This window comes from Papio anubis, chromosome 7 (assembly GCF_008728515.1).
Source record: "Papio anubis isolate 15944 chromosome 7, Panubis1.0, whole genome shotgun sequence".
Lineage (NCBI taxonomy): Eukaryota > Metazoa > Chordata > Mammalia > Primates > Cercopithecidae > Papio > Papio anubis.
The window spans coordinates 154,734,944-154,762,508 of NC_044982.1; the positions used below are offsets into that span (position 1 = coordinate 154,734,944).

General features: G+C 41.3%; 2 protein-coding genes across 3 annotated transcripts in view; both read right to left on the reverse strand.

The window, feature by feature from the left end:
• Positions 1-27,565, reverse strand: part of FAM189A1 (family with sequence similarity 189 member A1) — a 442,551-nt gene that overhangs the window by 118,466 nt on the left and 296,520 nt on the right. For both annotated transcript variants that reach the window (XM_031668869.1, XM_031668870.1), the window contains exon 3: positions 6,267-6,377. In XM_031668869.1, coding sequence (XP_031524729.1) covers positions 6,267-6,377 — 111 coding nt within the window. The remainder of the gene's footprint in view (positions 1-6,266; positions 6,378-27,565) is intronic.
• Positions 15,571-17,757, reverse strand: NSMCE3 (NSE3 homolog, SMC5-SMC6 complex component). Its single transcript, XM_009209815.3, has one exon. The coding sequence runs from the start codon at positions 17,285-17,287 to the stop codon at positions 16,229-16,231; it is 1,059 nt and encodes a 352-aa protein (XP_009208079.2). The 5' UTR covers positions 17,288-17,757; the 3' UTR covers positions 15,571-16,228.

The following is a 27,565-nucleotide window of genomic DNA, read 5'->3' on the forward strand; positions in this document are numbered from 1 at the left end:
GCCGTCACCATTAAGCTACCAATGACTTTCTTCACAGAATTGGAAAAAACTGCTTTAAAGTTCATATGGAACCAAAAAAGACCCCACATTGCCAAGACAATCCTAAGCCAAAAGAACAAAGCTGGAGGCATCACGCTACCTGACTTCAAACAATACTACAAGGTTACAGTAACCAAAACAGCATGGTACTGGTACCAAAACAGAGATATAGACCAATGGAACAGAACAGAGCCATCAGAAATAATACCACACATCTACAGCCATCTGATCTTTGACAAACCTGACAAAAACAAGAAATAGGAAAAGGATTCCCTATTTAATAAATGGTGTTGGGAAAATTGGCTAGCCATAAGTAGAAAGCTGAAACTGGATCCTTTCCTTACTCCTTATATGAAAATTAATTCAAGATGGATTAGAGGCTTAAATGTTAGACCTAAAACCATAAAAATCCTAGAAGAAAACCTAGGTAATACCATTCAGGACATAGGCATGGGCAAGGACTTCATGTCTAAAACACCAAAAGCAACGGCAACAAAAGCCAAAATTGACAAATGGGATCTAATTAAACCAAAGAGCTTCTGCACAGCAAAAGAAACTACCATCAGAGTGAACAGGCAACCTACAGAATGGGAGAAAATTTTTGCAATCTACTCATCTGACAAAGGGCTAATATACAGAACCTACAAAGAACTCAAACAAATTTACAAGAAAAAAAAAACAACCCCATCAAAAAGTGGGCAAAGGATATGAACAGATACTTCTCAAAAGAAGACATTCATACAGCCAACAAATGCATGAAAAAATGCTCATCATTACTTGCCATCAGAGAAATGCAAATGAAAACCACAATGAGATACCATCTCACACCAATTAGAATGGCAATCATTAAAAAGTCAGGAAACAACAGGTGCTGGAGAGGATGTGGAGAAATAGGAACACTTTTACACTGCTGGTGGGACTGTAAACTAGTTCAACCATTGTGGAAAACAGTGTGGCGATTCCTCAAGGATCAAGAGCTAGAAATACCATATGACCCAGCCATCCCATTACTGGGGATATACCCAAAGGATTATAAATCATGCTGCTATAAAGACACATGCACACGTATGTTTATTGGAGCACTATTCACAATAGCAAAGACTTGGAATCAACCCAAATGTCCATCAGTGACAGACTGGATTAAGAAAATGTGGCACATATACACCATGGAATACTATGCAGCCATAAAAAAGGATGAGTTCGTGTCCTTTGTAGGGACATGGATGCAGCTGGAAACCATCATTCTCAGCAAACTATCACAAGAACAGAAAACCAAACACTGCATGTTCTTACTCATAAGTGGGAATTGAACAATGAGATCACTTGGACACAGGAAGGGGAACATCACACACCGGGGCCTATTGTGGGGAGCGGGGAGCGGGGAGCGGGGAGGGACAGCATTAGGAGAGATACATGATGTAAATGACGAGTTAATGGGTGCAGCACACCAACATGGCACATGTATACATATGTAACAAATCTGCACGTTGTGCACATGTACCCTAGAACTTAAAGTATAATAATAATTTTAAAAAAAAGAGTTGATATTGGTTGTTTCTTCACCACCCAGCATACATGTCCAGCTTCCCTCCTCCCCCAACCCTGCTTAATAGCAGCTAACTTTGTTTCGGGTATTACATCTTGAATCCCCTGTCAGTAGCCTATGTCTGTAAAAAAAAAAAAAAAGTAGCCCATGTGTGACTGAATTCAGTCTGGTAGGACAGTTAAGCAAATTATCATCCTGCTGTGTCCAATTAAACACTTCCTCCCAGGTCTTTGACTCTAAAGCAAACAGACCCAGAGGTTAAGAACCACAGGAATTGTCCACTCCTGCAGAACTGTAGCCTGGTAAGTTCAGGGTTCCCGCTGTAGGCCCCAGTCTGAGTCAGACTTCTAAGTGAACAGAATAAGCTTCCTTAGAACCAGCCAGTTTCCAAGCCCGATCTCTAGCCTCCTTGGTGATTCAATAGACCCCACTATCCTCACAATAAACGGCCTGTGGCTTTCTTAGTAATTGTAACTTGCTGCCAATGACCCTTAATGGTTTGGGTGACATTTCAAATCAGCAGGGAAATATTAGAGTATTCAGAAAATGGTTTCAGGAAAACTACTAAACTATTTAGAGAGAAAAAGTCCAATTCATCAAGTAGATTGCAAAATACTAAAGAGTTAACTATAAAAAAAAAAAGCACACCATAACCAGGAAGTTATTGGGGTAGCATAATCTTGGAAAGGAGAAAATCTTTTTAAGCATGATTCTAAGGTAAGATTACAAAAAGAAATATTGGTAAATTTGAATACATAAATATTAAAACGTTTTCTATTTTTCTGACAAAAATTAAAAGGCAAATGACAATCCAGGGAATATATTTGCCCAATATAAGTCAAAGGATTCAAAGCCATAATATATAAAGAGCTCTAATAAATCATTAAGATAAATATTTAAATCTAAAACTGAGTACAGAATACATACAGACAAAACACAGAAGAAAAGAAAATATAAATGGTGCATAAACATAAATATGTGACATACTTACATATATGTATAAATATATATGAGCTTATGTATATGCAATTATAAATGAATAAAAAGTTTAATCTTACTAGTATTCAAAGAAATTCAAATTAAATAATGAAGTCGTCTTGTATCTTTCAAATTAGCATGGGTAAAAAAGAATAACAACTTTCAGTGCTGGCAAAGGCATAGGAAGAAGAGCATTCTCATATATTGGGAATATAAATGGGTAAACTTTCCTAAAAGGCAGTATGTCAATATGCATCAAATACTCTAAAGATACATTCATTTTTATCATATATATCTACTTTTAGGAGCTGTGAAAAGGTTTTAATTTGTATAAGAATGATGGTCATCTCTCTAATTATAAAAAGCAGAGATCTGGTTAAACAATGTTATATTCATACATATAGAGAAGTCACTACCAATAAAATTGTAGAATATTTTAAAACATGGAACAGGCCGGGCGTGGTGGCTCACACTTGTAATCCCAACAATTTGGGAGGCCAAGGCAGGCGGATCACCTGAGGTCAGGAGTTTGAGACCAGTCTGGCCAACATAGTGAAACCTTGTCTCTACTAAAAATACAAAAGTTAGCTGAGCATTGGTGGCCCATGCCTGTAGTCCCAGCTACTTCAGAGGCTGAGGCAGAAGAATTGCTTGAACCTGGGAGGCAGAGGTTGCAGTGAGCTGAGATAGCGCCACTGCACTCCAGCCTGGGCAACAGAGCAAGACTTCATCTCAAAACATAAATAAATAAAACATAGGACAATGTGATCAGTTAAAAAAGAAATCATAAAGCAGCATGAAGGAGATAGCACATTTAAATACATTAAATACATATGTATACATATATGCATACACATATATCCATATACACACACATTATGCACAGAAAAGACTGGAAGGACATAACCAACTGGGTGGTAGGATTATGAAGTGTTTCGTTTTTTGAATTTCTATAGTAAATGTATAATTTTTATTATATGAAAGGGGTATACTTTTTATGTGTTGCATCGGTTTTGCAATATTCTATGAAGAACTCAGGGTAGGTCATGTCCACACCAAACAAGGATTAGTCCATTCTCGCATTGCTAGAATGAAATATTTGAGACTGGGTAATTTATAAAGAGGTTTAAGTGGCTCATGCAGGCTGTACAGGAAGCATGATGCCAGCATCTGCTTGACTTCTGGGGAGGTTTCAGGAAACGTTCAATCATGGTGGAAGGCGAAGGGGGAGCCAGAAAGTCACCTGGCCAGAGCAGGAGCAAGAGAGAAAGCAAGGAAGGGAGGTGCCACATACTTTTAAACAACCAGTTCTCGTGAGAACTCATTCCCTCACTATCATGAGGGCAGCACCGAGGGATGGTGCTAACCACTCATGAGATCTGCCTCCATGATCCAATCACCTCCCAGCCGTCCACCTCCAACACTGGGGATTACAACTGAACATGAGATTTGGGCAGGGACACAGATCCAAACCATATCAACAGGAAAGGGAAGCAAGGCTGAGAGAGAGGGTTTCTTGTCCTAAGTCACATAACCAGGAGGTGGTGAAGCACGGTTTTGATCCTGGATTGCTGACTTCAAATCCAGTACTGTTTGTACTGCATGCATTGCCCCCAAGCAAGTGAACACACTGGTTTGTAGCTCTGAGATTTCTGGCCGTGTATGAGCCAAGGCAGAGAGACATCTAGGATCAAGCTCTAAAGTGAGGTAAATATTGATTATTTCGTGGTACCATCAACCAAACAGATGTATGTGAGAGTACACATCTGTGGTATGTGATGTTCTTTTTATGTATCTGTGGAGGTAGAGAAAGCGGTAAGAAATAGAGGAGACCAAATCTCCCTTTCCTATCCTTCCATGCAGTCTGTGATGTGGGGAAACAGGGTCTGAGATTAATACCAGGAAGGGTAAGCCCTTCAAGCCTGCACACTGGGTGTGGGCTTTCTTTTTGGTGTAGACCTGCAGGCACTGTGGTTTCCCTTCAGCCAATCACTCTGTCTACCCCACACAGGGCCCTGCATTGGAAAATGAGAGTCCAAGAAAAAAATGGCCAGTTCCTCGTAGGTCACCAGATTTTGCTATACTCATGGCACGTAGTATTGAGGAATAAAGAGGCTGGCCAAGTCATGTATACAAGATGGCGAGTTATCCTTTCTGATGGAGATGGGGATCCAGGTTGTGCCAATTGTCAATCATAAGGGGGTCTACACCATACCAGGAATACTTCTGTGTACATGATATAAGGATGAAATCTGATCAATGTTCTCTAGGCCACATTCAACAGACAATAACAAGATGGAGCTCCAACAATCCATTTTTGTAACTCAGTGGGCACTTCAGCATTGAAACTGTGCCAACTGACACTGGTCCTGCTGGCTTTCGTAGATAAGAATGCAGAGAGCAGCAGGCTTCCCAGTGGCTGCCCTGTGAATCCAAACCACATGGTCCCAAGCCAAGCAGGCATGGTCCCACAGCAGAAAAGCTTCTGGTTATTCGGCAATCACTTCTCGGAATCACAGCCACAGGTAGAGCAGGCAGAGGGCAAGTGTGGAGGGACGTGGCTCTGAAAGGTAGCCTGCTGTTGCTTCCGAGACAAAGCAACAAAGGCCCATATTCCCACGCCCAGGAGGCACAGTCCTATCGGGAGTTTAAGTATATTCATACCAGAATGCAACCAAACACACTGCAATTTCTGTCACAGCCAGATGTACATATTACAGCACCATGAGCTACGTTATCTTGAAATGATAGTTCTACCCAACAAACAAGTTGTTGATCTTCTACAACAAGCTCCTGTGACCCACCAGGCTGCAGGCAGCCCAGGCAGCTTTGAATGAGGCCCAACACAAATTCGTAAACCTTCTTAAAACACTATGAGATTTTTTTGACTTATTTTTTTTAGCTAGTCAGCTATCGTTAGTATGAGTGTATTTTATATGTGGCCCAAGACAATAATTCTAACGTGGCCCAAGGAAGCCAAAAGACTGAACACCTCTGTTCTACAATGTACACAGCACACTGTCTACAATTTTCTAAATGTGGCCCAACACAAATTCGTCAACTTTCTTAAAACATTATGAGTTTTTTTGGTGACTTTTTTTTTTTAAGCTCATCAGCTATTGCTAGTTTTACTGTATTTTATGTGTGGCCCAAGACAATTCTTCTTATAACGTGGCCCAGGGAAGCCATAAGATTGAATACCTCTATTCTACAATGTACATAGCACAGTGTCTACAATTTTCCTGGATCTGAAAGAAAATTATTTTTAATTGAGAACTATATTGTTTTGATATATTTGTCATCCAGCATAATATGTACATCAGCACTTCAAATTGACTTGCAAATTGATTTTTAAAAATTCAATATAAATAAGAATCAATGCAACAAATGCTAAAATATAATAGTCACTAAGGATACTTATTCCAAAATAGCACCACATTGTGATCCTTAAAAATATACTATTAGTAGCTGATTTACAAGTAGAACAACTTTTAATTGTACTACTTATAAATCAATAAGCAAATTGCTATCTAATTTATAGAAATAAATCAGATTAACCTAAATACCTTAAACTAGAAAATATCAGAATGAATTGAAAGTGTACATGAGAACCTAAGAATACAACAAAATTATTTTTAAAATTGCTCTCACGCAAAATCAAATCCTATGACCTTTCTGAAAGGGTTTGCATTTCATTACTTACCAACTGGCAGCCTTCTAGGGAGTTGACTAGCTGAGCATTCTGACAAGAGAGAATTGAACCAGCCAAATTCAGCATTACACACACTGCAGAAAGCAGCATGAAAAAGGTTATCTGGAAACAAACCAAACAAGAAATTGATTATTCACTTGGAGAGGCTCAAAGGAAAAATGACATGGCTTTACGACAGCTTTCATTTATTATACAACAGTTGATCACATAATTACATGAATAACATGTATGTGTTTTAAAGGAAAGTGGTAGGTTATTTCTCAAACTTCCAAATTCATATGACCCGAAATAGAAAAAGTAAGATCTGTAGGAAGCCATAGCAAGCTACCATGGTTTTGTTTAAAACCTATTGTGATAAAATACTTAAGGAGTTAAACTTGAAAGACTGTGCATTATATACTCTTAAGAGTAACAAGTTATACATTATTAAAGAAAATCAAGTGAAAGAAGTATACTTATTAGAAGGCCTTTAGGTTTGTTTTAATTTTTATTACAGAAAATTTCATACACATGCAAAACCAAAGAAAACAGTATAATGAAGTCACATGTGCCCACCACCCAACATCAATAATTAATCCACTTACAGCCAACTGCGCTTCATTTATGGCCCCTACCATCTGGATTATTTCGCAACCAATACCAGGCATGATAAAATTTTACCCTTAATATTTCTAAAGGAATTGAGAAGCTTTCTGAAAACATAGCCAAAATAATCATCATATCTGTAATAAATAAAAATTCCTGCCGGGCGCGGTGGCTCACGCCTGTAATCCCAGCACTTTGGGAGGCCGAGGTGGGCGGATCACAAGGTCAGGAGATCGAGACCATCCTGGCTAACAGGGTGAAACCCCGTCTCTACTAAAAATACAAAAAAGCCGGCGTGGTGGCGGGCGCCTGTAGTCCCAGCTACTCGGGAGGCTGAGGCAGGAGAATGGCGTGAACCTGGAAGGCAGAGCTTGCAGTGAGCCGAGATGGCGCCACTGCACTCCAGCCTGGGCGACACAGCGAGACTCCGTCTCAAAAAAAAAAAAAAAAAAAAAATTCCTTAATATCATCAGATATTGTGTTCACATTTCCCTAATTGTCTAAGTTTTTTCACACTTTGAATCAGGCTACACAGGATAGAAAGCAGGTCCATGTGGTACAACTGGCTGTTAGGAATCTTTGACAGTCTCTGGGTTTCCCATTCACTTTTTCCTCTGTGAAATTTACTGAAGAAACCAGTTCATTTGTCCTATAGAGTTTCTTACAGCCTAAACTTTCTGATTGTAGACCTCTATCATTTAACGTTTCTCTAGCCTCTGTATTTCTTGTAATTTGGTGATTAAATACGGAGGTTTGGCCAAATTCAGATCAATAAAAGGCAAATATTGTCTCTCTCTCTCTTTTTTTTTTTTCTTTTCTTTTCTTTTTTTTTCGATGGAGTCTCACTCTGTCACTGGAGTGCAGTGGCACAATCTCGGCTCACTGCAACCTCTGCCTCCCGGGTTCGAGCGATTCTCTTGCCTCAGGCTCCTGAGTAGCTGGTACTACAGGTGCGCACAACCACACCCTGGTAATTTTTGTATTTTTAGTAAAGACGGGGTTTCACCATGTTGACCAGGACAGTCTCGATATCTTGACCTCGTGATCTGCCCTCCTCGGCCTCTCAAAGTGCTGGGATTACAGGCATGAGCCACCGCGCCTGGCCAATATTTTCTCTCTTTTTGTGATGTTAGCGGCCATTTTTAATGATGACTTAGACTAATTAATTTATTAGGGTTTCCAAAATAGTGCTAGTCTCACTCTGTCATCTTTTCTTTATGAATAAGAATACATATAGAGACAGAGACTTTTATTCATCAACTGTTTTGTTACCCTGAGGTATAGTTCATATAGGAAAAGCAGGATATATACTCGACTCTTTCTGTTCATTTTCCAGGTTTTAAAATAATTTTAAACTGCAAAATAAACTCAACGAAGTCTATATGGTTAATTAGCACTCTTTCTGCATCTATGTAAATAATTAGGCCAAATCTAATGAAGAAAGACCCTTTTTGTGATGGAGAGTAACCTTTAAGATTAATATGATCAAGAGGCAGGGAGAGTGGCATTAAAACTTGTTAAAGAGCAAAAAAAAAGTCACTGGATATCCTGTCTAATGCACCCTTCAGGGTTATTTCTGCCCTACAATGTCTTTTTGCTATTTCAAAATTCTGCATAAAACTGATAGTTCATCAACTGATAGTCGTATAAAACTGATAGTAGTGCAAATGATTCTTGACGATACAAATGTAAAGGAATTTTGTCTGGTAGCATGTAACTGATTATTGCCCCACTGATATTGACCACTTTTATATTTATTTGTAAATTTATTTCAGCATTCCTGATTGCTTATATGTGTGCAGTGTTTGAATTAGCCTTTCAACTGCTTGTAACTTCTTACTGATTTCCTCATTAAATAATGAGTTAGACATAGTCTTTGACACATGTCTATTTTTTTAAAAAGCTGATTCCTGGCTGGGCACAGTGGATTATGCCTGTAATCCCAGCACTTTAGGAGGTCAAGGTGGGTGGATCATGAGATCAGGAGTTTGAGACCAGCCTGACCAACATGGTGAAAGTCCATCTCTACTAAAAATACATAAATTAGCCGGACATGGTGCTGCATGCCTGTAATCCCATCTACTCAGGAAGCTAAGGCAGGAGAATTGCTTGAACCCGGGAGGCAGAGGTTGCAGCGAGCTGAGATCTTCAGCCCGGGCAGCAGAGTGAGACTCCATCTCAAAAAAAAAAAAAAAAAAAAAAAAGCTGGTTCCCTAGCATCCTCCAAAATTAACAGTATCATGAAATACTGTTTTGTCTGTTTAGTGGAGAGGGGAGTGAGTTTGAGCCATTGTGAGCCAAGAACTTAAACACATTTGATACGTTTTAATCATCTGCGTCATTAGACAGAGAGAGTCTAACCAAATACTGTATATTCTCACTTACAGGGTGGGAGCTAAACTTTGGGGACACACAGACACAAAGATGGGGACAACAGGCACTAAGGACTCCAACCGAGGGTTGAGGGGAAGAGTTGAAAAACCACCTACTGTGCTCACTAACTGGGTGATGGGATTATTAGAAGCCTAAACTTTAGCATCATGCAACATACTCATGTAACAAACCTGCACATGTACCTCCTGAATCTAAAATTTAAAATAAATATAGTCATACATAACAAAAAAACTGCAAACAAAACTATAAGGTTTTACGTAACCATATTAATTTTACATCTGTATCTCCTTTCAACCATGCCAAAAACTATTTCTTAATATAATTAATCTGTTGGATTTAATTTCACAATATCCACGCAAGTCTCAAAATAACAACGCCAATACAACTGCCAAAAAAAATGACTGAAAATAGTTTAAGATTTATATTTCTTTTTATTCTTACAGTACATTCTACCAGAAATAGTCAAATTATGGTGTTTTAAACTCACATGGTTCCTTTATGTGTGGTTATGCTACTGATCAGGAACCCAGGTTAGTTCCTTTTATTTCATTTTTTCTTGTTTAGGAATTGTTTCTAAAACTGAGTTTCATTTATAATTATATAAAATGATTCTAAAGTCAGGTCTATAAGTGAAGTTTCACATAAGTCTAGCCTTTATTCTGTTCCTCCACTCTATTTCCTCCCTTCTATTTTTTAATAGATAAGCATTTATTTTTTAATTTTATATTTTATCCTTCCATCTTTTTTTAATAAAAGTATATAACAGCAGCATAATACATACATTTTCTTCACTTACTTTTTTTGCACTTAATATAGTGACGATCTTGCTATAAGAACATACAAATAACCCTATTCCCTTCTACAATTGCCTAATACTTCATGGCACAGATGAATCACCATTTTTTATTATTTATTTATTTATTTAGAGATGGAGTCTCGCTCTGTCACCCAGGCTGGAGTACAATGGTGCGATCTCAGCTCACTGCACAAAGGACAATACTAAGAAATGCTTTCTGCTAATTATATCAGAAAATATATGAAAACATCTTCTAGAAAATATAAGTGACCAAAACCAATTTCAAAAGAACAAAAAACCTGAACATAATCTTGAGAAAAATATCAGTAAAACTCTACCCACAAAAAACAGCAGGCCCACAGCCTTTCACGGGTAGATTGGTTTCAAACTTTCGAAAACATCTAATCTTCCGATAATAGGGCAAAAGGCAAGTTCCCCAACGCATTTATAAGACCAGAGGTTTTCTATTTCTTGAACAATTCAGTGCAATAGCCGTTAAGTGGGACAGAACAAGTTCCATGTCCTGGGAGAGGCCAAGGTCACCTGAGTGGGGTGAAAGCTCTAGCAACGGGAGAAGGGTTACTGCACAGACAAGCCAGCAATGTGGGACATCGCAGCCCAGGTGGGAAGCTAAGTGCACCCATGTGGGATGGAGTGGCAGCAAGGATAGTGGATTGGTTATTTACAAGGTGAATTAATCAAATAAGGAAATATGGTAAAGATAATAGGTGCTGAGTTTCTCAAACCAGAATACACACGGTGGTGCTGTATTGCAAATGGCAGTATAATGTAATCTCATAGTCTTCAGTGCTGTGTATATGACTGATAGATAGATATTCTATAATTTCGTCACCTAGAGGGCTGGGAGCAATGATATTCCCAGTAGGCATGAGCGAACCTAGCAACCTTGTTTCTTTTTTTTTTTGAGTCTCGCTCTGTCACCAGGCTGGAGGGCAGTGGCACAATCTCGGCTCACTGCAACCTCCACCTCCTAGGTTCAAGGGATTTTCCTGCCTCGGCCTCCCAAGTAGCTGGGACTACAGGCACACGCCACCTAACACCTGTAATCCCAGCACTTTGGGAGGCTGAGGCGGGAGGATCACGAGGTCAAGAGATAGAGACCATCATGGTCAGGTGGTGAAACCCTGTCTCTACTAAAAATGCAACTTTGTTTCTCAATTCCATTCTCCACAAAAAGAAACCAGAGCTCTTTAGGGAAAGGATTAATTCCAGGTCTAGGGCAGGGAGAGTTAAGACTGAACTCCTGGCCAAGCGCCGTGGCTCACGCCTATAATCCCAGCACTTTGGGAGACCGAAGCGGGCGGATCACGAGGTCAGGAGATGGAGACCATCCTGGCTAACACGGTGAAATCCCCATCTCTACTAAAAACACAAAAAATTAGCTGGGTGTGGTGGTGGGCACCTGTAGTCCCAGCTACTCTGGAGGCTGAGGCAGGAGAATCGCTTGAACCCGGGAGGTGGAGATTGCAGTGAGCCGAGGTCGCACCAATCCGAGCGGAACTCCGTCTAAAAAAAAAAGACAGAACTCCCTCTCTTTTGGTGCTATCAAGTAAGGAAATGCTCAATAAATGATGTTGGGGGCATGTTAAAGATGCAAAAGCCAGCTTTAAGGGGCTCCCACTGGCCAAATCAGGGACAATTTGAGTATCGGAATATGTAATGATAATAAAAGATTAGATAGTAAGTTAATGATAAGAGACCCATGGGTCTACACAAAGTCTCAAAGTATCTCCCCCCAAGTTATTTACCTGAAAGGAGAAAACTTCGCAGTGGAGGCACATGACACCTTAACCAAAGTGATCAAAGTTTCAAAGTAACAGGACAAATTGAAATTCTGTGCCACCTGATAGGATCCAAAAATAACACAGCATTGCTTCTGTGATATTCTTCCCAAAGATGCATAATTCAAATCCGATCATGAAGAAACAGCAGACAAACCCCAGCTGAAGGATGTGCTACAGAAAACAGGCCTGTATTCTTCAAGTGAAGGTCATGATGGTCAAGGAAAGACTGAGGAAATATTGGCAATAGGAAGGAGACTAAAGAATCGTAACTAAATAGTTCAGGGAACAAATTATTTTGCATTGGGCTTGCAACTTTTCTGTAAATTTAAGGTTATCTCTAAGTAAATTAGCATAACCTCAAAAATAATGATAATATATGAAAATTAAAGACTAAACCCCCTTATGTCAAAAGATGCAAAATTATACATTTTGAGCTATATGTATTTAAAAATTTTATCAACAAGTGTTTGGCTCCAAAATGCAAGAATGTTTAGATATCAGAAAACTCTATGTGTTATTATACCAAATTATATGCCCAAAAAACAAATTTACAGAGTAAATAAGAAATTTTAATCATATTAGCAGGTGAATAAAGAGCATATATAAATCTAAAGTCATTCGTAGTTTTTCTAAACATCTCTAAGCAAGCTAGGACTAAAGGGGTAAATAAATAGCTCAATAAAAGGTATTTATAGGGGGAAAAAACTCTAACAGCAAACATCACACTCTATGGCAAAAGTTAAACATTATTTCCTTTAAAATCAAGAATAAGGAATCAGAAACATCTTTACAGCCTGCTATAACTGCTTCTTTTCAATAAGATATTGCACTTTCAGCCAATGCAAAAAAGACTAAAAGGCTTTAAGAATCGAAAAAGAAGACACATATGATGCTAAAGAATTATAAGCTGGGCACGGTGGCTCATGCCTGTAATCCCAGCACTTTAGGAGGCCGAGGCGGGCGGATCACCTAAGGTCAGGTTCCAGACCACCCTGGCCAACGTGGCAAAACCCTGTCTCTACCAAAAGTACAAAAATTAGCCGGGTGTGGTGGCAGGCGCCTGTAATCCTAGTACTCAGGAGGCTGAGGCAGGAGAATGGCTTGAATCCAGGAGGCAGAGGTTGCAGTGAGCCAAGATAGAGTCACTGCACTCCAGCATGGGCGACAGGAGTGAGACTCTGTCTCAAAAAAAAAAAAAAAAAAAAAGATTTAAGAATTATAGTATGGTATTTGCAGATGGATAGCAAAGAAACCAATTCAGTCCTATCCATAAACTTATCTACAGATGGGACATTGCTATAGAATACTGAGTGTCATAAATCAGTGTGAAAGGAATAAATGATGAAAAATTGGTGCTAGGCTATCCATATAGGAAAAAACACAAAAACTATTTCCATGCCTCACATCATACACAAAAGCAGATTAAAAGCATAAAATGTGCAGATCAAAACTTTGAACTTAGGGAAAAAATGCAGGAAACATCTTTACAATTTTAGGATTAGGGGAATTTTTTAAAGCACTATACACAAATGTAGCTCTTATAAACACTGATGATTGTCACACATTAAGGTCAAATGATCTGTATGACCAAAAGAAGTGAAAATGTGGGAGAAGGTATTTGCACTAGATAGATAGAGCAGACCATGGGTTAACATGTAGAACATATAAAGATGTCTTACAAATCAATAGAAATGTGTCTAAGACATGAAACTTGACAGTCAAAAAGAGTGAGAGTAAAAGATAGGCAGATACTTAACATCACTAGTAAGCAACAGGTACAAGTTAATACCGTAATAAATGATTATTTCACACTATACCAAAATGGCTGAAAAGATACTGAAAAGGCCAAGTGTTCACAGTGGGTGAAGGTTGAGGGATTGGCAACAAAAACAAAACAAAACTGTGTAAAATGTTGGTAGGAGTGTAACTTGACACAAGCTCAAGAACAGTTTGGCAATAGTCCCTGATTGCTCCATTTGTTTCTGGCTGGAGAAACTCACACATGTGCCTAAAGAAGTACTGTACAATGCCTGCAAATCTCAAAGAACTGGAAAGACCTTAACTGTCGAGCCATTAAGGAATGGATAAAGTTATTTTTCCCCCATAAAGAACAATTAAAATGAGTGAATCAGGTCTACATATATCCACATGGCTGAATCTCAAATACATAATGGTGAGTGAGAACAGCAAGTTGCATAAGGACACACGTAATACCGTTTATATAAATCATGAAAGCCCACAAAATAAAACTCTATATTGGTTATGTATCTATACATGTGTAGTAAAATTATACAGTCATACAACAGCCCGATAGCCGCAGACTTTTGTTATCTCTGGGGAGGGTGAGAAGGAAAAGATATAAGGCCTTGATGTGGCCTCTTATGTTTCATATTTTAAAATTTGAAACAAGATTATCGATGGTAAATTGTTAACACCTCTGAGAAAAGCGGAGGGAATTTTGCCTCAGATATAACCGGTGGTGACTGCAGGGTAACAATTTTTATTATACAGGTGAGAATGTGAGTATCAGAGGGCACGAGGAGGAGAAAGCTGAGTCAGGGAGGTAACGGTACCAGGAGGCAGGAAGCAATTTATACACTGAAATAAAATGCAGATCAAGAAGAAATGCCTATAAGGACCAAACATCTTCCACTGATGAAACAAAGGCAAATCCCAATTCAACAGAATGAAATAAAACCCAGCAACCTATCACATTCCTCCATACTCACTATAGACTCTTTTAAATGACATACAGTCCAGTGTTGATGAAGTTCACTTTTTCCCCCCGAGTGAAAAATATCTGCCTTATTTCAAGGTTAATTTGCAGCACCTCCCCCTAAAACAATTATACTTATTTACCCACTGAATAAAACGTGTTGAATCTCTGCATTAAAAACAGCATCTGCTACATGTAATGGAGGAATACAATGGGACTATGAACTCTTCTAGTTCATCTAGTCTATAAAACAATTATATAGCTATAATTTTTCTCATTTTACAGATAAAGAAACTGAGATTCAGACAGCTTAAAACCTACCACCATATCACCATGCTGACAAGTTAGCATGAGCCGTAATTCAAATTCAGTTTGCCAGACAGCCCCAAGACCCACACCCTTTTCCCTATACCTAACTCCCTACGAGGTAGATCTTATGTCCTGCTCTTACTGTTCTATGTGGGCTATACTCACCATACACTTTATACTTATTTCCCCATACAATAGAGTCAGACTAGTGGAATATACCTTTTGAACCAGTAATTGCTCTCCTAGGAATCATTTGGAAAACAAGATAAAGAAAAGTTATATTTAAAAAGTGGCAGCTCCAGACCGACAATAAAAAATAAAAACATTAAAGAATAACAAGCAAATTCCTCCACATCAGGGACTAAACCCATTTTACAGGTCAAGAAACATCTGCATACAAACTAAGGAACCTACGTAAATTCCTATACTAGTGATGGTGGGGCCAGGATCTGAACCCAGGCAGTCTGATTCCCAAGCAGGCATGGTTAATGGTTACGCTATTGTTTTATAAGCCTTTTTGGTATCCACAGTAGAAATATATTTTACCTCATGATCCTGTACACACACACACAAAAGTGAAACAACTTCTACAAAACAACATTGACCTCAATATGTAGCAAAAACTTTAAGACGCTGATTTCGTCATGAAATTGTCTCATGGCCCACGATTTAAAAAACACACAATGCTTCAGTGCTTTAAAAATACAATATTTATTGTAATAACTAGAGTAGCATGTAAAAAAAAAAACTAAGTGGAACTGCATGTTTAGCAACAGAGCTGAGTAATTATGAATATAAACAATTGCTATTTGGAGAAAATACACCACGTTCATTGCTTGGAACCATGAATAATACTTATATATGTAGGAAATATAGAAAAAATAAAATAGGTTAAGGTAATAAGGATATAGGCAATTACGTTTTTATTTTTAATTTTATAAAGACTTTTATTTTTCCTTACAAACTGGGATGCTTAAGAGACCCGATAATAGCTACTTTTTTATTTTCTTGGCACCAAAGCAACTTACTTATGTGTTCCTTCTGGCATATCTGTTTCAGATCATAGTCAAGTTTTCCAATTCGTTTTACTAAGCTAGGAAAATTTTTTATACCAAAAAAAGTAAAATCAAAGCAAAACAAATGCTCCTTTGTTTATAGATGAAAATCTGGAACCAAATAACACAACATTAAAAGAACAAAACTTTGCAAACACATCCTAAAGCTACACACATTGAAACGCTACAGAAATACGCTTCCTGGGTTCGTTCTCCCTTCCCCCGCTCCTCTGCACTGTGCCTTTGGGTCTCAGACCCTTGTCCCGGGGGTCCCTCTGAATCCACCTCAGATTTCAAGAGGATGGGGCTGAGCCACTGGGCTGAGGTCTGGCCCTGTTCTCCTCATCTGCCAACGCCTCACAGTACTGCGCTGGCCAGTCCTTGGGGTCTTGATTATGGACTTTGGCCACAAACTTAAGAACTTTCATCTTGCTGGTTTCCAGGTTGGTTCGCGGGCCCCACTGGAACTCGTAGTCCACGGGGTCGGTGTGGGGTATCCGCCGGTATTCCAGGTAACGTTGTCGCACAAAGTCCTCAGTAATGAGTTTCTTTGGATCTCCGAAAATGAAATGCTTCTTGGTGGGGTAGACCCCTAAGCGTCGCAGAAAGTCCCAGACTTCAGTCTCCTTGATGGTGTTGCCCTTCATAAAGATGAGCCCCAGGACGATCATCAGGAGGCCCGTAGTGGGCGTGCCTTGGTCACCCCTCACCTCGGCATCCTCCTCCACCGGCTCCAGGGTGTTGATGAGGATGTACGTGTTGCTCTTGGGTTCAAGTTCCACCAGCTTATACCCGAAGACGTACTGGAGGCGCTCGGCGGCCCGTTTGAGGAGGTCGGGGAAGATGTCCCTGTAGTCCCCGATGACGTGCTTCAGTATGTCGGCCCGCTTGATGGGAATCTTCTTCTGGTCCTTAATCAGCAAGAACTGCACCAGCTCGGACACTTTCAGCTCCTGCTGCTTCTGGGTCCTGGGGCCCACGGCGGGGGCGGCCTGGGACCGGCGGGCTCCCTGCGACGAGGGGCCCTGCGACCCCTGCGAGCCGCCCGGCCCCCGGGAAGTGCTCGGGGCCTCCTCCGCTAAGCGGTCTCTGGGGGCCCGGGCGTCTTCGCCCGCCCGCGAGGCCCCGGAGTTTCCGCCACGGCTCCAGTCGCTGTCCCTCTCGGCCTGGCCGCCAGAGCGACCCCGGTTCCTCGGTTTTTGCAACATGTCACCGGCGACGGGTACCGGTGAACACTCCAGCAAGCAAGCAGCCGCGGCGGGGATCGTGGGTCGGCGACCCGCTAAGGCCGCTGCCTGGGCGGGGCCCCAGAAGGGGCGCGCAGTGTCGGCTGAGACTGCGTGCTGCGTCATGAAGCCTGCGCCTTGCGTCACGGCGGCTGGGCGGTGCGCCTGCGCGGCTGCGGGGCTGGGGGTACCAAAAGCATCAGAGATTTCTGTGCAGCCCTGCAGGTCTGGTCGGTGAATTTCAGTATAGCGAAGTGTTGTTCTTACTAAACCATGCAAGCAGAGAACGAGAACCGAAACTCCTAAACAAGTGTGTCGCTAAATTCAGGACCAGACAGGCTCAGGCAAGTTTTACAGACGGTATTATGAGTTTCTAATTCTAAATCGGGAGCATTTGTAAATGGAAAGATCTCACAGGATGAATGTGTGAGAAAGAAAAAAAAAAAAAAGGTGAAGAGGAAGGTACGACCGTGGAAGTAAAAGCATTTATTTCTACACAACATGTAGAAGGATATAAAAAACCCAGAGGGCTCTTAGTTTTCGTCCCTCCGCTCAATTTCATACCCTCCAACCCACTGCCCCCAGTTACTTTCTCTAATGCCCCGTGGAGTTTGTTAAAAACAAAAGTCTGCTGCAGGCTTTCCGCGCAAGCAGGACTTCGGTTTCACTATTTCCGTATGTGTATTCTCTGCATTAAACTCCTTTAGCTAGACAACTATGAGAAAACCACACAAAACTTGTCAATATTAAGTAAATGTTTTAGCTTGGTCAAACGAGTTTATCCTTTGGAAAACAACTGCCTTCGGCTCACAGCCACAATTTTAGCAGAAATGCCTAAGAGGAATGCTGCAAACGTGCACTCTCAAGAGATTACCACTTAATTTTGGGCATCACTGATCAAGAATTGCAATAACGTGGATCTCTTAAATTTCTTAATTCATAATATATTAGCTTTGAGAAAGAAAAGAGAACACAGGGGTATTTATCCCTCATCTATGATGTGTGCAGTCTATGTATATTTTAATTGTGCAACTCAAGTAGCCAAAATGAGTCATTTCATTAACTCAAACCATCAGCAATCTGCTGCCATTACTTCTATAGATCTTACCAAATTTGTTTCTTCTCTATTTATTGACTTGCAAAGAAGAAACTGAATTTCCCTGTGTCTTTTTAAAGCTACCCAGAAAGTGGATAAACTCTTCAAAGAACCAAATGGAGTTCCTCTTTAATGCAAATATATTCAAAGGAAAGCAATTTAGAACACATTATCTGAATAATAGCATCAAACACAACCTTATTAAAATTTTGTTAAATGTTAGTAGCGGAACACATTTGTTTGTAATTCAGTAGGAAAATGCAATCTGATAATGGCACTGGAACTGCTATAGTAAATGTAAAATCATATTCCATGAACTAATGCAAGTATGCTAAAATCTGATACGCAGTGAGTAATAACTTACTGTTCCACACAAGATACAACTGTATCCTCAGGCATCAAGCTTAATGACAAAGGCCTACTACGAAAAACAAATATATTATCAAGGTATTCATTTTTTTACAATGAGAAAATTCATCTGCTTCGGTTTCCTTGCAAATTAAAATTTGGACTTAGGTTCATAAAAGCTTCCTGCCATCTAGAATTCTGCAAAAGGTCCCTACCACAGGATGTGGATGGTCTACCTTGAGTCAAAAAAGTTCAGTGGCCAAGATATAAGGGGAAAGTGGAAAATTAAATAAAAGCTATTGTCAACAATTGGGCTGGTTTTTCAATGCTGTTTCTTGCTAAGGTATTCACTTACGTCACCAAGCAGTCCACCAATCAGGCTACCCCCGTGACTGTGAAAATCAGCAGTGTCCTCTAGCAGCACTCTTACCTAGACAGCAGACTGTCATTACTCAAAATAGAGGAGAAGAGATGCCAGTTTGTAAGTCTGAAAACATCTCTCTACGCTCTGTCCAGAGGAATGCAGGTGAGAAAATGCACACATAAAATAAGAGTATTAGAATTAGTATTAGAATTAGTATTAGTATTAGCATTAGCATTAGTATTAGAATGAAGTTTAGGCCCTGCATGGAGAAGTCCCACATTCTTCTGCATGGAGAAGAAGACCCACATTCCACCTTGGATTAATACTGGAAGCTATGGATGTTTGGGGAGAAACTGGTGAAAACAATACTAACATTAGTAACAATAATATAAACGACAACAGTCAATGATTATATAGTAGTTGCTGCTCCATCTCCATGTCTGCAGTTTCACTTTCTTTGGTTTCAGTTACCTGCAGTCAACAGTCTGAAAATATTAAGATATTTTCAGAGAGAAATCACAATATAACTTATTACACTATATTATATTTGTTCTACTTTATTGTTAGTGTCAACTGAAGGATGATGAGGTTCATAAATTTGGAAAGAGCTTTATTTCTCATAGAGGGTTGCAGTCTGCGGGGTGGCCATTCCAACAGCCTGGGAAGCAAAACCTCATGCTAGAAGCCAGAAACAGACACTTCAACGGAGGGGCAAAGGGAGCACGAATCTATGCAGAGTGGGGTGGCCAAGTATACATATTTAATAAGCTATAGGAGGAGTCATGAATATTTACGCAAGGAGAAACGTGCACATGCGCAACTGCACTTCATGCCTCTCCATGGGACCCATATTCCAAAACTGGCAGTGTTAGCATGATCCAGTGTAGGAGTTTTCGGACCCCCTGATATCAGAAGGTGAAGCAGAGGACATGAAAACCCTGACTGCATGTCTTCCATAGACTGGCCCTAACTACTCCATGGTTGGTAGTCTTTTACCAGGAAGAACTGCTGGGCAGTTGTGCCAAAACTCCAAAAGGGAGGGGCAGCATCAGGTGGCTGGTTGATACCAGCGGTGGAGTCTTGAAGGGCTGATTTCTGTTTAGCGCTTAGGGAAGAAAGCCGAATGGCATTTAGAGCGGGAGAGGGTTTCCAAGGTTATTCTGGGGTCCCCTTGGTCAAGAAGGGGTCTGTTCAGTCAGCTGGAGGGCTTAAGGTTTCATTTTTGTTTCTCATTAATTATTGTTAATCTCTACTGTGACTAATTTATAAATGAAACTTTTTTTTTTTTTTTGAGATGGAGTCACACTCTTATGCCACTGCACTGGAGTGCAGTGTCACGATCTTGGCTCAGTGCAACCTCCGCTTCCCACGTTCAAGAGATCCTCCCATCTCAGCCTCCTGAGTAGCTAGGATTACAGGTGTGTACCACCATGCCTAGCTAATTTTTTTGTATTTTTAATAGAGATGGGGTTTCACCATTTTAGCCAGGCTGGTCTCGAACTCCTGACCTCAAGTGATCCATCCCTCAGCCTCCCAAAGTGCTAGGATTACAGGCGTGAGCCACCGCTCCTGGCCTAAATTAAATTTTATCATAGGTTCATGTAACGATTAATGCTGAGTGTCAACTTGATTGGATTGAAGGAAGCAAAGTATTATTCCTGGGTGTGTCTGTGAGGGTGTTGTCAAAGGAGATTAACATTTGAGTCAGTGGACTGGGAGAGGCAGACCCACCCTCAATCTGGGTGGGCACCATCTAATCAGCTGCCAGCGCGGCTAGAATAAAGCAGGCAGAAGAACGTGGAAGGACTTGACTTGCTGAGTCTTCTGGTCTTCATCTTTCTCCCATGCTGGATGCTTCCTGCCCTTGAACATCAGACTCCAAGTTCTTTGGCTTTTGGATTCTTGGACTTACACTAGTGGTTTGCCAGGGGCTCAAGGGTCTTCAGCCACAGACTGAAGGCTGCACTGTTGGACTCCCTATTTTTGAGGTTTTGGGACTCGGACTGGCTTCCTTGCTCCTCAGCTTGCAGACAGCCTATTGTTGGGGCTTCACCCTGTGATCATGTGAGTCAATACTCCTTAATAAACTCCCCTTTATACATACATCTATCCTATTACTTCTGTCCCTCTAGAGAACCCTGCCTAATACAGTATGTATCTATGTATAGGGGAAAACATTGTGTACTTAGGGTACACAATGTACCTAATTGTGTGTCCACGATTTCAGGCATCCACTGAGGGTCTTGCAACACATCCTCCACAGATAAGGGGGGACTACTAGACAAAGTGAACGGGGGGTCAGACCTTATTCCAGGTAGTTTGCAGGTATGACTTCATTTAATCCCCACAACAAACCTATGAGGCATGTGCATTTATTATGTTTCTCTTCTCATAAACAGGCACAGGAGAAAATTACTAAGTTTTGAGGCTCTACAGCAAGTAAGTGGTAGGTCTGGGGTCTGAACACAGCCAATCTGCCTCCAGAGACTGGGCTTTTAACTGTATACTGATTCAGAGCAAACACTGACATGGTGTCCTTGAAAAAGTAAGGGCTTTTGGATCAGATGAACTAACATTAGAAACCTGTATGATACTGGCAGAGCTACTGACACACCTCCACGCTTCAGTCTCCAAGTCAACAAAATGAGGCCTAATCCTGGCATCAAGATTAAGCGAGAGAGATTTACCCAGTACCTAGCACAGGGCCTGGCAGGGTAGTTGGATAACAGTTTCCTTCTTTCCAGGGATTTCTGTTAAGGAAAATAGTTGAGGACTACACAAAGTTGAGTATACTGCAGGGGAGACAAAACCTTCCCTCCACCCTCGAAGGGTCCCAGCTGGACCTGAGACTTAAATGGACATAAAATAGATTAACAGGAGAAAAGCATTCAAATTTCATTTAAGTTTTACAGGACATAGGAGCGCTCGTTAGGGAAATGAAGACCCAAAGAAGTGGCAAAACCTAAATGCTTTTACATTTGGTTGAACAAAGAGAGGTAATTGTGGGAAAAGTAAATTATGTGGGGAGGATAAAGGGAGATAATTATTTTAACAAAGTTGTTTGTACAGAATTCACTTGGCTTTGACTCTGCATTGAGTAATGTTTCTTTCCTCTTGGTACAGTAAAGCTATTTTTCACATGGGAGTTTTTATCTCCTGTTTTCAGGAAGAAAAGAGGAAATTCAAATGGCCTTCTTGCATCTGCTATTTTTCAAGTGCCTTTAGCTCAAAGTAATCCTTATGCCAAAGTGGCATATTTTGGGCATATTCTGCCATCTTTCAGTAGAACGATGAGAAAGATGTTCACTGCAGCAAAACACATGTACACAAAAATCAAAAGGGCTGAAAAGAAATACATCTATCAAGGTGCTATTAAAGTTAATTTGCTTTTAAAAATCAAAATCAACCCTGATTTTCTTGCTTGGGAGATGAATGAAAAATATATTTTCAATGAAGTGTCACTTCAAAGTGACACTATGCCATAGCAGCTATGCACATTCACATGTTCAATAAATTCAGTGTGATTTGAATATGGCATTTGTGACTTTCTGTTCAGGCAGTGAAGTCACAAAGACAAGTGGTTAAAAAAGAAAAACATTTTCAAACACTTTATGTTAATGACCTTCATGCTTTTATTACTAGACCCAAAAGAAAAAATCAAAATTCTTTGAGGCAAAAGCTAAGCTAGCTAAGATTTCAAGTGCAAAGGACAAGGAAATGCCTACTACAAATTGCTCTTTAGATGTTTAGAGTAATTAAATGTTTTGTCTTTTCGATAGCAAATGCCTGCCAAGAAACTCTAATCATCTTTATTATCTACTAGATTCTCCTCTTCATTCATGGTATTTCTTGTGAATCAGAAAAACGCTTTAATTTTTCTGACAGCAACACAGTGCTAAAAGCAGGTGAGGACTTTTTAAGAAGAAAGGCAATGATCAAAGCATGCAGCCACCACATATGAGCTGTTCTCTGCCTTTTCCAGTGGAAGAAAGTGGGCCAATGTGCAGCATGTGAGCAAAGGAGCTGGGAGGCAAATACTATTTTGGTAGGTAGACAGCAGGAAAAGCAATCTAGACATCTTAATGGTTGCAGTAAAGTCCCTTGTGTCCACACATTTACAACAGTTATATATATTCATTCATAGCAAAGATCCCTCCTGCTTAGATCACATGGTAGACTACCTAATAACACTTTGTCCCTCATAAATGAATATTTTGATGAAGCAGCAACAGAGTTTTCTTTGGCTGGTGGAAGCGAGTGGAGAGGTGGGCCTTCATAAGATAGTGCTTTCCAAGCATTGCAGCCATTTGCCCAGAAGCCTGGTCTTAGACTCTCTTTTCAAGAAATGCGTCTTCCAGATATCCAGGGCCCTTTCCTTATGAAAATCATTAGGGCCTACTAAGTTATACAATTACAAACATCCACAGTCTTGATAGTGGTCACTAAGATTCTCTTTGTTTGCTTGGTCTCTAACCCCTCTGTTCTGTATCCTTTCCCTGTAGGAACAGCCTCTTCCCACCTTTAAGAGACCTTAGTATAGGGCTCTGCCTTCCTTTCCTGAGTGCACAGGATTCAGGCCAGACACAGTGACTGGTTCAGAAGTTCAGTCAGCATCCTTCCAGGATATTCAGATAGATATTCTCGCTCCTCTGAGCTAACAAGCTGAGGGGTGATATAAGCCTCGCCACCTGGGCCCTTGCTTCTGAAAAACCTGCCTCAGGGCGAAGCCAACTCAAAAGAGATCTAGGACATGGGAAACAATCTTCATGCTGCCATTTGAATCCCTGGATGCTGAGTTCAAGATCAGACTCCTGGAGATAATGAATTACTAGAGCATCTCCTTTTGCTTCATCTGGTTTGAGTTGGTTCCTGTCACTTGAAAGTGAACAAGGTCTGGCTGAATCAGTAGCCAATCCTATTATTCAGGGGAAAAGAGGGTAGTAAGAAATGAGACTTTGGAGCTAGGGAAGGTTAATAATGAGGAGTTTTGAATATAATGAGAGGTGAATTGAAAACAATGTGACATTTTTGTTATGTTTTTTCGCGCAACAAAGAAACATAACAAATGGAATGTTATGTTGGGGAATGAGCTCATCATTTGAGTTGGTGGCAACAGGGGTAAGGGAGAGACAAATTATGAAGAGCTGTGCTTTTCCATATGGAAAGTATATATGGGCCAGGCACAGTGGCTCACGCCTGTAATCCTGGTACTTTGGGAGGCCGGGGCGGGCGGATCACTTGAGGTCAGGAGTTCCAGACGAGCCTGGCCAACATGGCAGAACCCCGTCTCTACTAAAATTACAAAAATTAGCCAGGCCTGGTGGCGGGTGCCTGTAGTCCCAGCAACTCGGGAGGCTGAGGCAGGAGTCGCTCGAACCCGGGAGGAGGAGCTTGCAGTGAGCCGAGATTGTGTCACTGCACTCCAGCCTGGGCGACAGAGCGAGACTCCGCCTCAAAGAAAAAAAAAAGTACAAATGAGCTAATCTGGTGATTTATCTTTGCAGAAAGGAGTTTTACACAACTTGGAATATAAATTAAAGCAGTGGTCCCCAACCTTTTTGGTACTAGGGACCCGTTTTGTGGAAGACAATTTTTCCACGGAAGGTGCGGAGGTGGGGGGATGGTTTCAGGATCCCTGCCTGCGCAGTTCACAGTAGAGCTCACGGCCCTATGAGAATCTAATGCTGCCACTTATCTAACAGGAGGTGGAGCTGGGGCAGTAATGCTCACTCGCCTGCCACTCACCTCCTGCTGTATGGCCAGGTTCCTAACAGGCCACGGACTGGTGCTGGTCCACAGCCCGGGGTTTGGGGACCCCTGCCTTAAAGCATCTGCTACTCTAAAGTGTCTGTGTTCTCCATATTTAACCCAAAGCACTTGACCATTTGCTATACCACGCAAGATGCCAGAAACCTCATTCTTCCAGACTACACTTTAGCCTAAAGTAGAGACATACGCACAGCAAAGAGCTATGTCCACAAGCAGAGCTGACAAAGCCAATATCCAGACAGGGGCAATGCAGATGGGTTATGAGAAAACTGAACACATTGAAATGGAAAAAAAATAACATTAGAGAAAAAATAAACATATTCAAGGCAGACAAGAAAGACCCCATGTATGCATACCTGGTGGTCTTGAGGGAGATAACAACCATAAAGAGAGAAAGAGATGACTGTAGGAGTCCTGGGGAGATGGGTTGCCACAGGCCCCGCCTCTCTGATCCCACCCCCGCCACCGCAGCTCCCTCCCTTAGGCTAATAACCACAGCAAGCATGCTTTCAGGGCTCTGGGTTCTCCAAGATCTGCAGAAGAGAGATCCAGCACAGGGTTCCTCCCTCCCCGAGACACAAGTGAGAGCTTAGCAACTTCATGCGGAGAAGAGGGCTTGCCCCTTCCCAAGGCCTGGGAAAAGCAAGGACTGTGTGGTACCTGTGGGGTCTGTGCTGGCAGAAGCCTGTGTCTCCCTTCTGAGAGAGTCCACAGCTGTCCCCTTTCTGAGAATAATCCTCCGAGACCCTGTTCCAGGCTGTCGTTCTTCAGGAGAGCCTCACAGGCAGGCCAAGTGCTGCCAGGCCTCAAGGTTGGGAGAGCCAGCAGTTTGCCTCCTGTGAGGCCCGGGCTGCACGAGGCCCTTCGTAGTACTTCAACAGGCATCAGACAGTGCGCCCTCTGATGCACCGTGGCCAGAAAAGCAACACCTGCTGGGCCTCCTGCTACTTGCCAGCCTCATACTTTTCCAGTGACTCCCAACAGCATGACCCACAGAGGAAAGGGAGAAGCCCCAACCCTATTCCGTTTATCCCACCGGATATCCCTGGCCTCTTTTCTGCAAATCGGTTGACCACAGATGTATGAATTTATTTCTCAATTCTAATCCACTGCTCTACGTGTGCACTGGTTTCCCGGGGCTGCCGAAGCAGAACGCCACAGCCTGGGGGCTTAAACAACCAAGTGATTCCTCACAGTTCTGGAGGCTCCAAGTCCGAGACCGAGGAGTCGGCATGGTTGGTTCCTCCTGAGGCTTCTCTCCTCGGCCTGCGGATGACCACACACTCATGGTGTTCTCAGCTGACCCTTCTCGGTGCATGCACACCCCTGGTGTCTCTCCTTTTGTTGACTATAAAGACACCCGTCCTATTGGATCAGGGCCCCACTGTAAAGGCCTCATTTTAACTTAATCCACTTCAAGAACTTATTTCCACACACAGTTTGTAAGTCTGAGGTTGAGTCTTGCGAATTCTGGGGGAGACACTGCAGCCCATCACATATGTCGATGTGTGCCACTGCTACACTGCCTGTTTACTACACAGTGTTAGTTTTGAAGTTAGTTTTGAAATTAGAAGGTGTAAGTCCTCCAGTTCTGTTATTTTTCAAGATTATTATGGCTATTCTGGGTCCCTTCCATCTCCATAGGAATTTTAGAATCAGCTTGTCAATTCCTGCTAAAAATTTAGTTGGAATTTTTTTTTTTTTTTTTTGAGATGGAGCCTCGCTGTGTCACCAGGCTGGAGTGCAGTGGGACGATCTCGCCTCACTGCAACCTCCACCTCCCAAGTTCAAGCGATTCTCCTGCCTAAACCTCCTGAATAGCTGGGACTACAGGCACATGCCAGCACGCTCAGCTAATTTTTGTGTTTTTAGTAGAGACGGGGTTTCACCATGTTGGCCAGGATGGTCTCGATCTCTTGACCTCATGATCCGCCCACTTCGGCCTCCTGAAGTGCTGGGATTACAGGCATGAGCCACCGTGCCTGGCCTCAGTTGGGATTTTCATAGGACTTGTTTTGAGTCTGTAGATCAATTTGGGTAGCACTGACATCTTAAAATTAAGTCTACCGATTGACATACAAGGGATGCTAGTTAATGTGGACAAGTGAATTTATTACTGCTCCAAAAAACTATTTTTACAAACTTTATATCAACATGAGAAATGATGTTGTATCTTTCTACCTGGAGGGAGCAAGGAAGTCAGGTGGTGTGTCCTTTGTACATGGGCAACCCAATTTCTTATCTAGACTTTCTTTTGCTCGCCTGGAAAAAAAAAAAAAAAGATATTGCAGAAATGTGATAATTGCTTTCCTTAGTATGAAAAGCTGTTAAAATGAGTAAAGCCTGTGCTGAGCTAGAATTCTCACATTTCTGTTTTGATGTATCTGCATTTCACAGTAAAAACCCTGAGTTATGTATATATGTGATCCTGAAGTACCTATGATTAAAAACAAATATTTCAATCTACCATGTTCAGTTCTATTAGATCATTAAAAAACCTATCTCTACTCGAATTCTCTGAAAACTTGTAAATCATGCTCAGCAGAGTGACAACTCCACTAGGAGAGGCTGACCAACTCATTTGTTACGAAGTCCCTGGCCCCCTGAGAGGGGGGCCCCCAGAAATCTAATGTGAAAGGAAACTTCCATTTTCTCCCCAGCTGCTTTCCTTGAGTTTGCATGATATGCTTTGACTGCTATGTGGAGCTGTCAAAAGCCTCGAACAGAGAAAATAAGGAAGAATGGCATTCCAGGAAATAAACAAGCTTAATCTCAGCTGGACACTTGAAGGAGGTACAAAGGCGGCCTGGGGAAGGAAGAGGCAGGA

Excerpts from the sequence above, each read along its gene's own strand:
- NSMCE3 (XM_009209815.3), bottom strand. The coding sequence starts at position 17,287 with ATGACGCAGCACGCAGTCTCAGCCGACACTGCGCGCCCCTTCTGGGGC.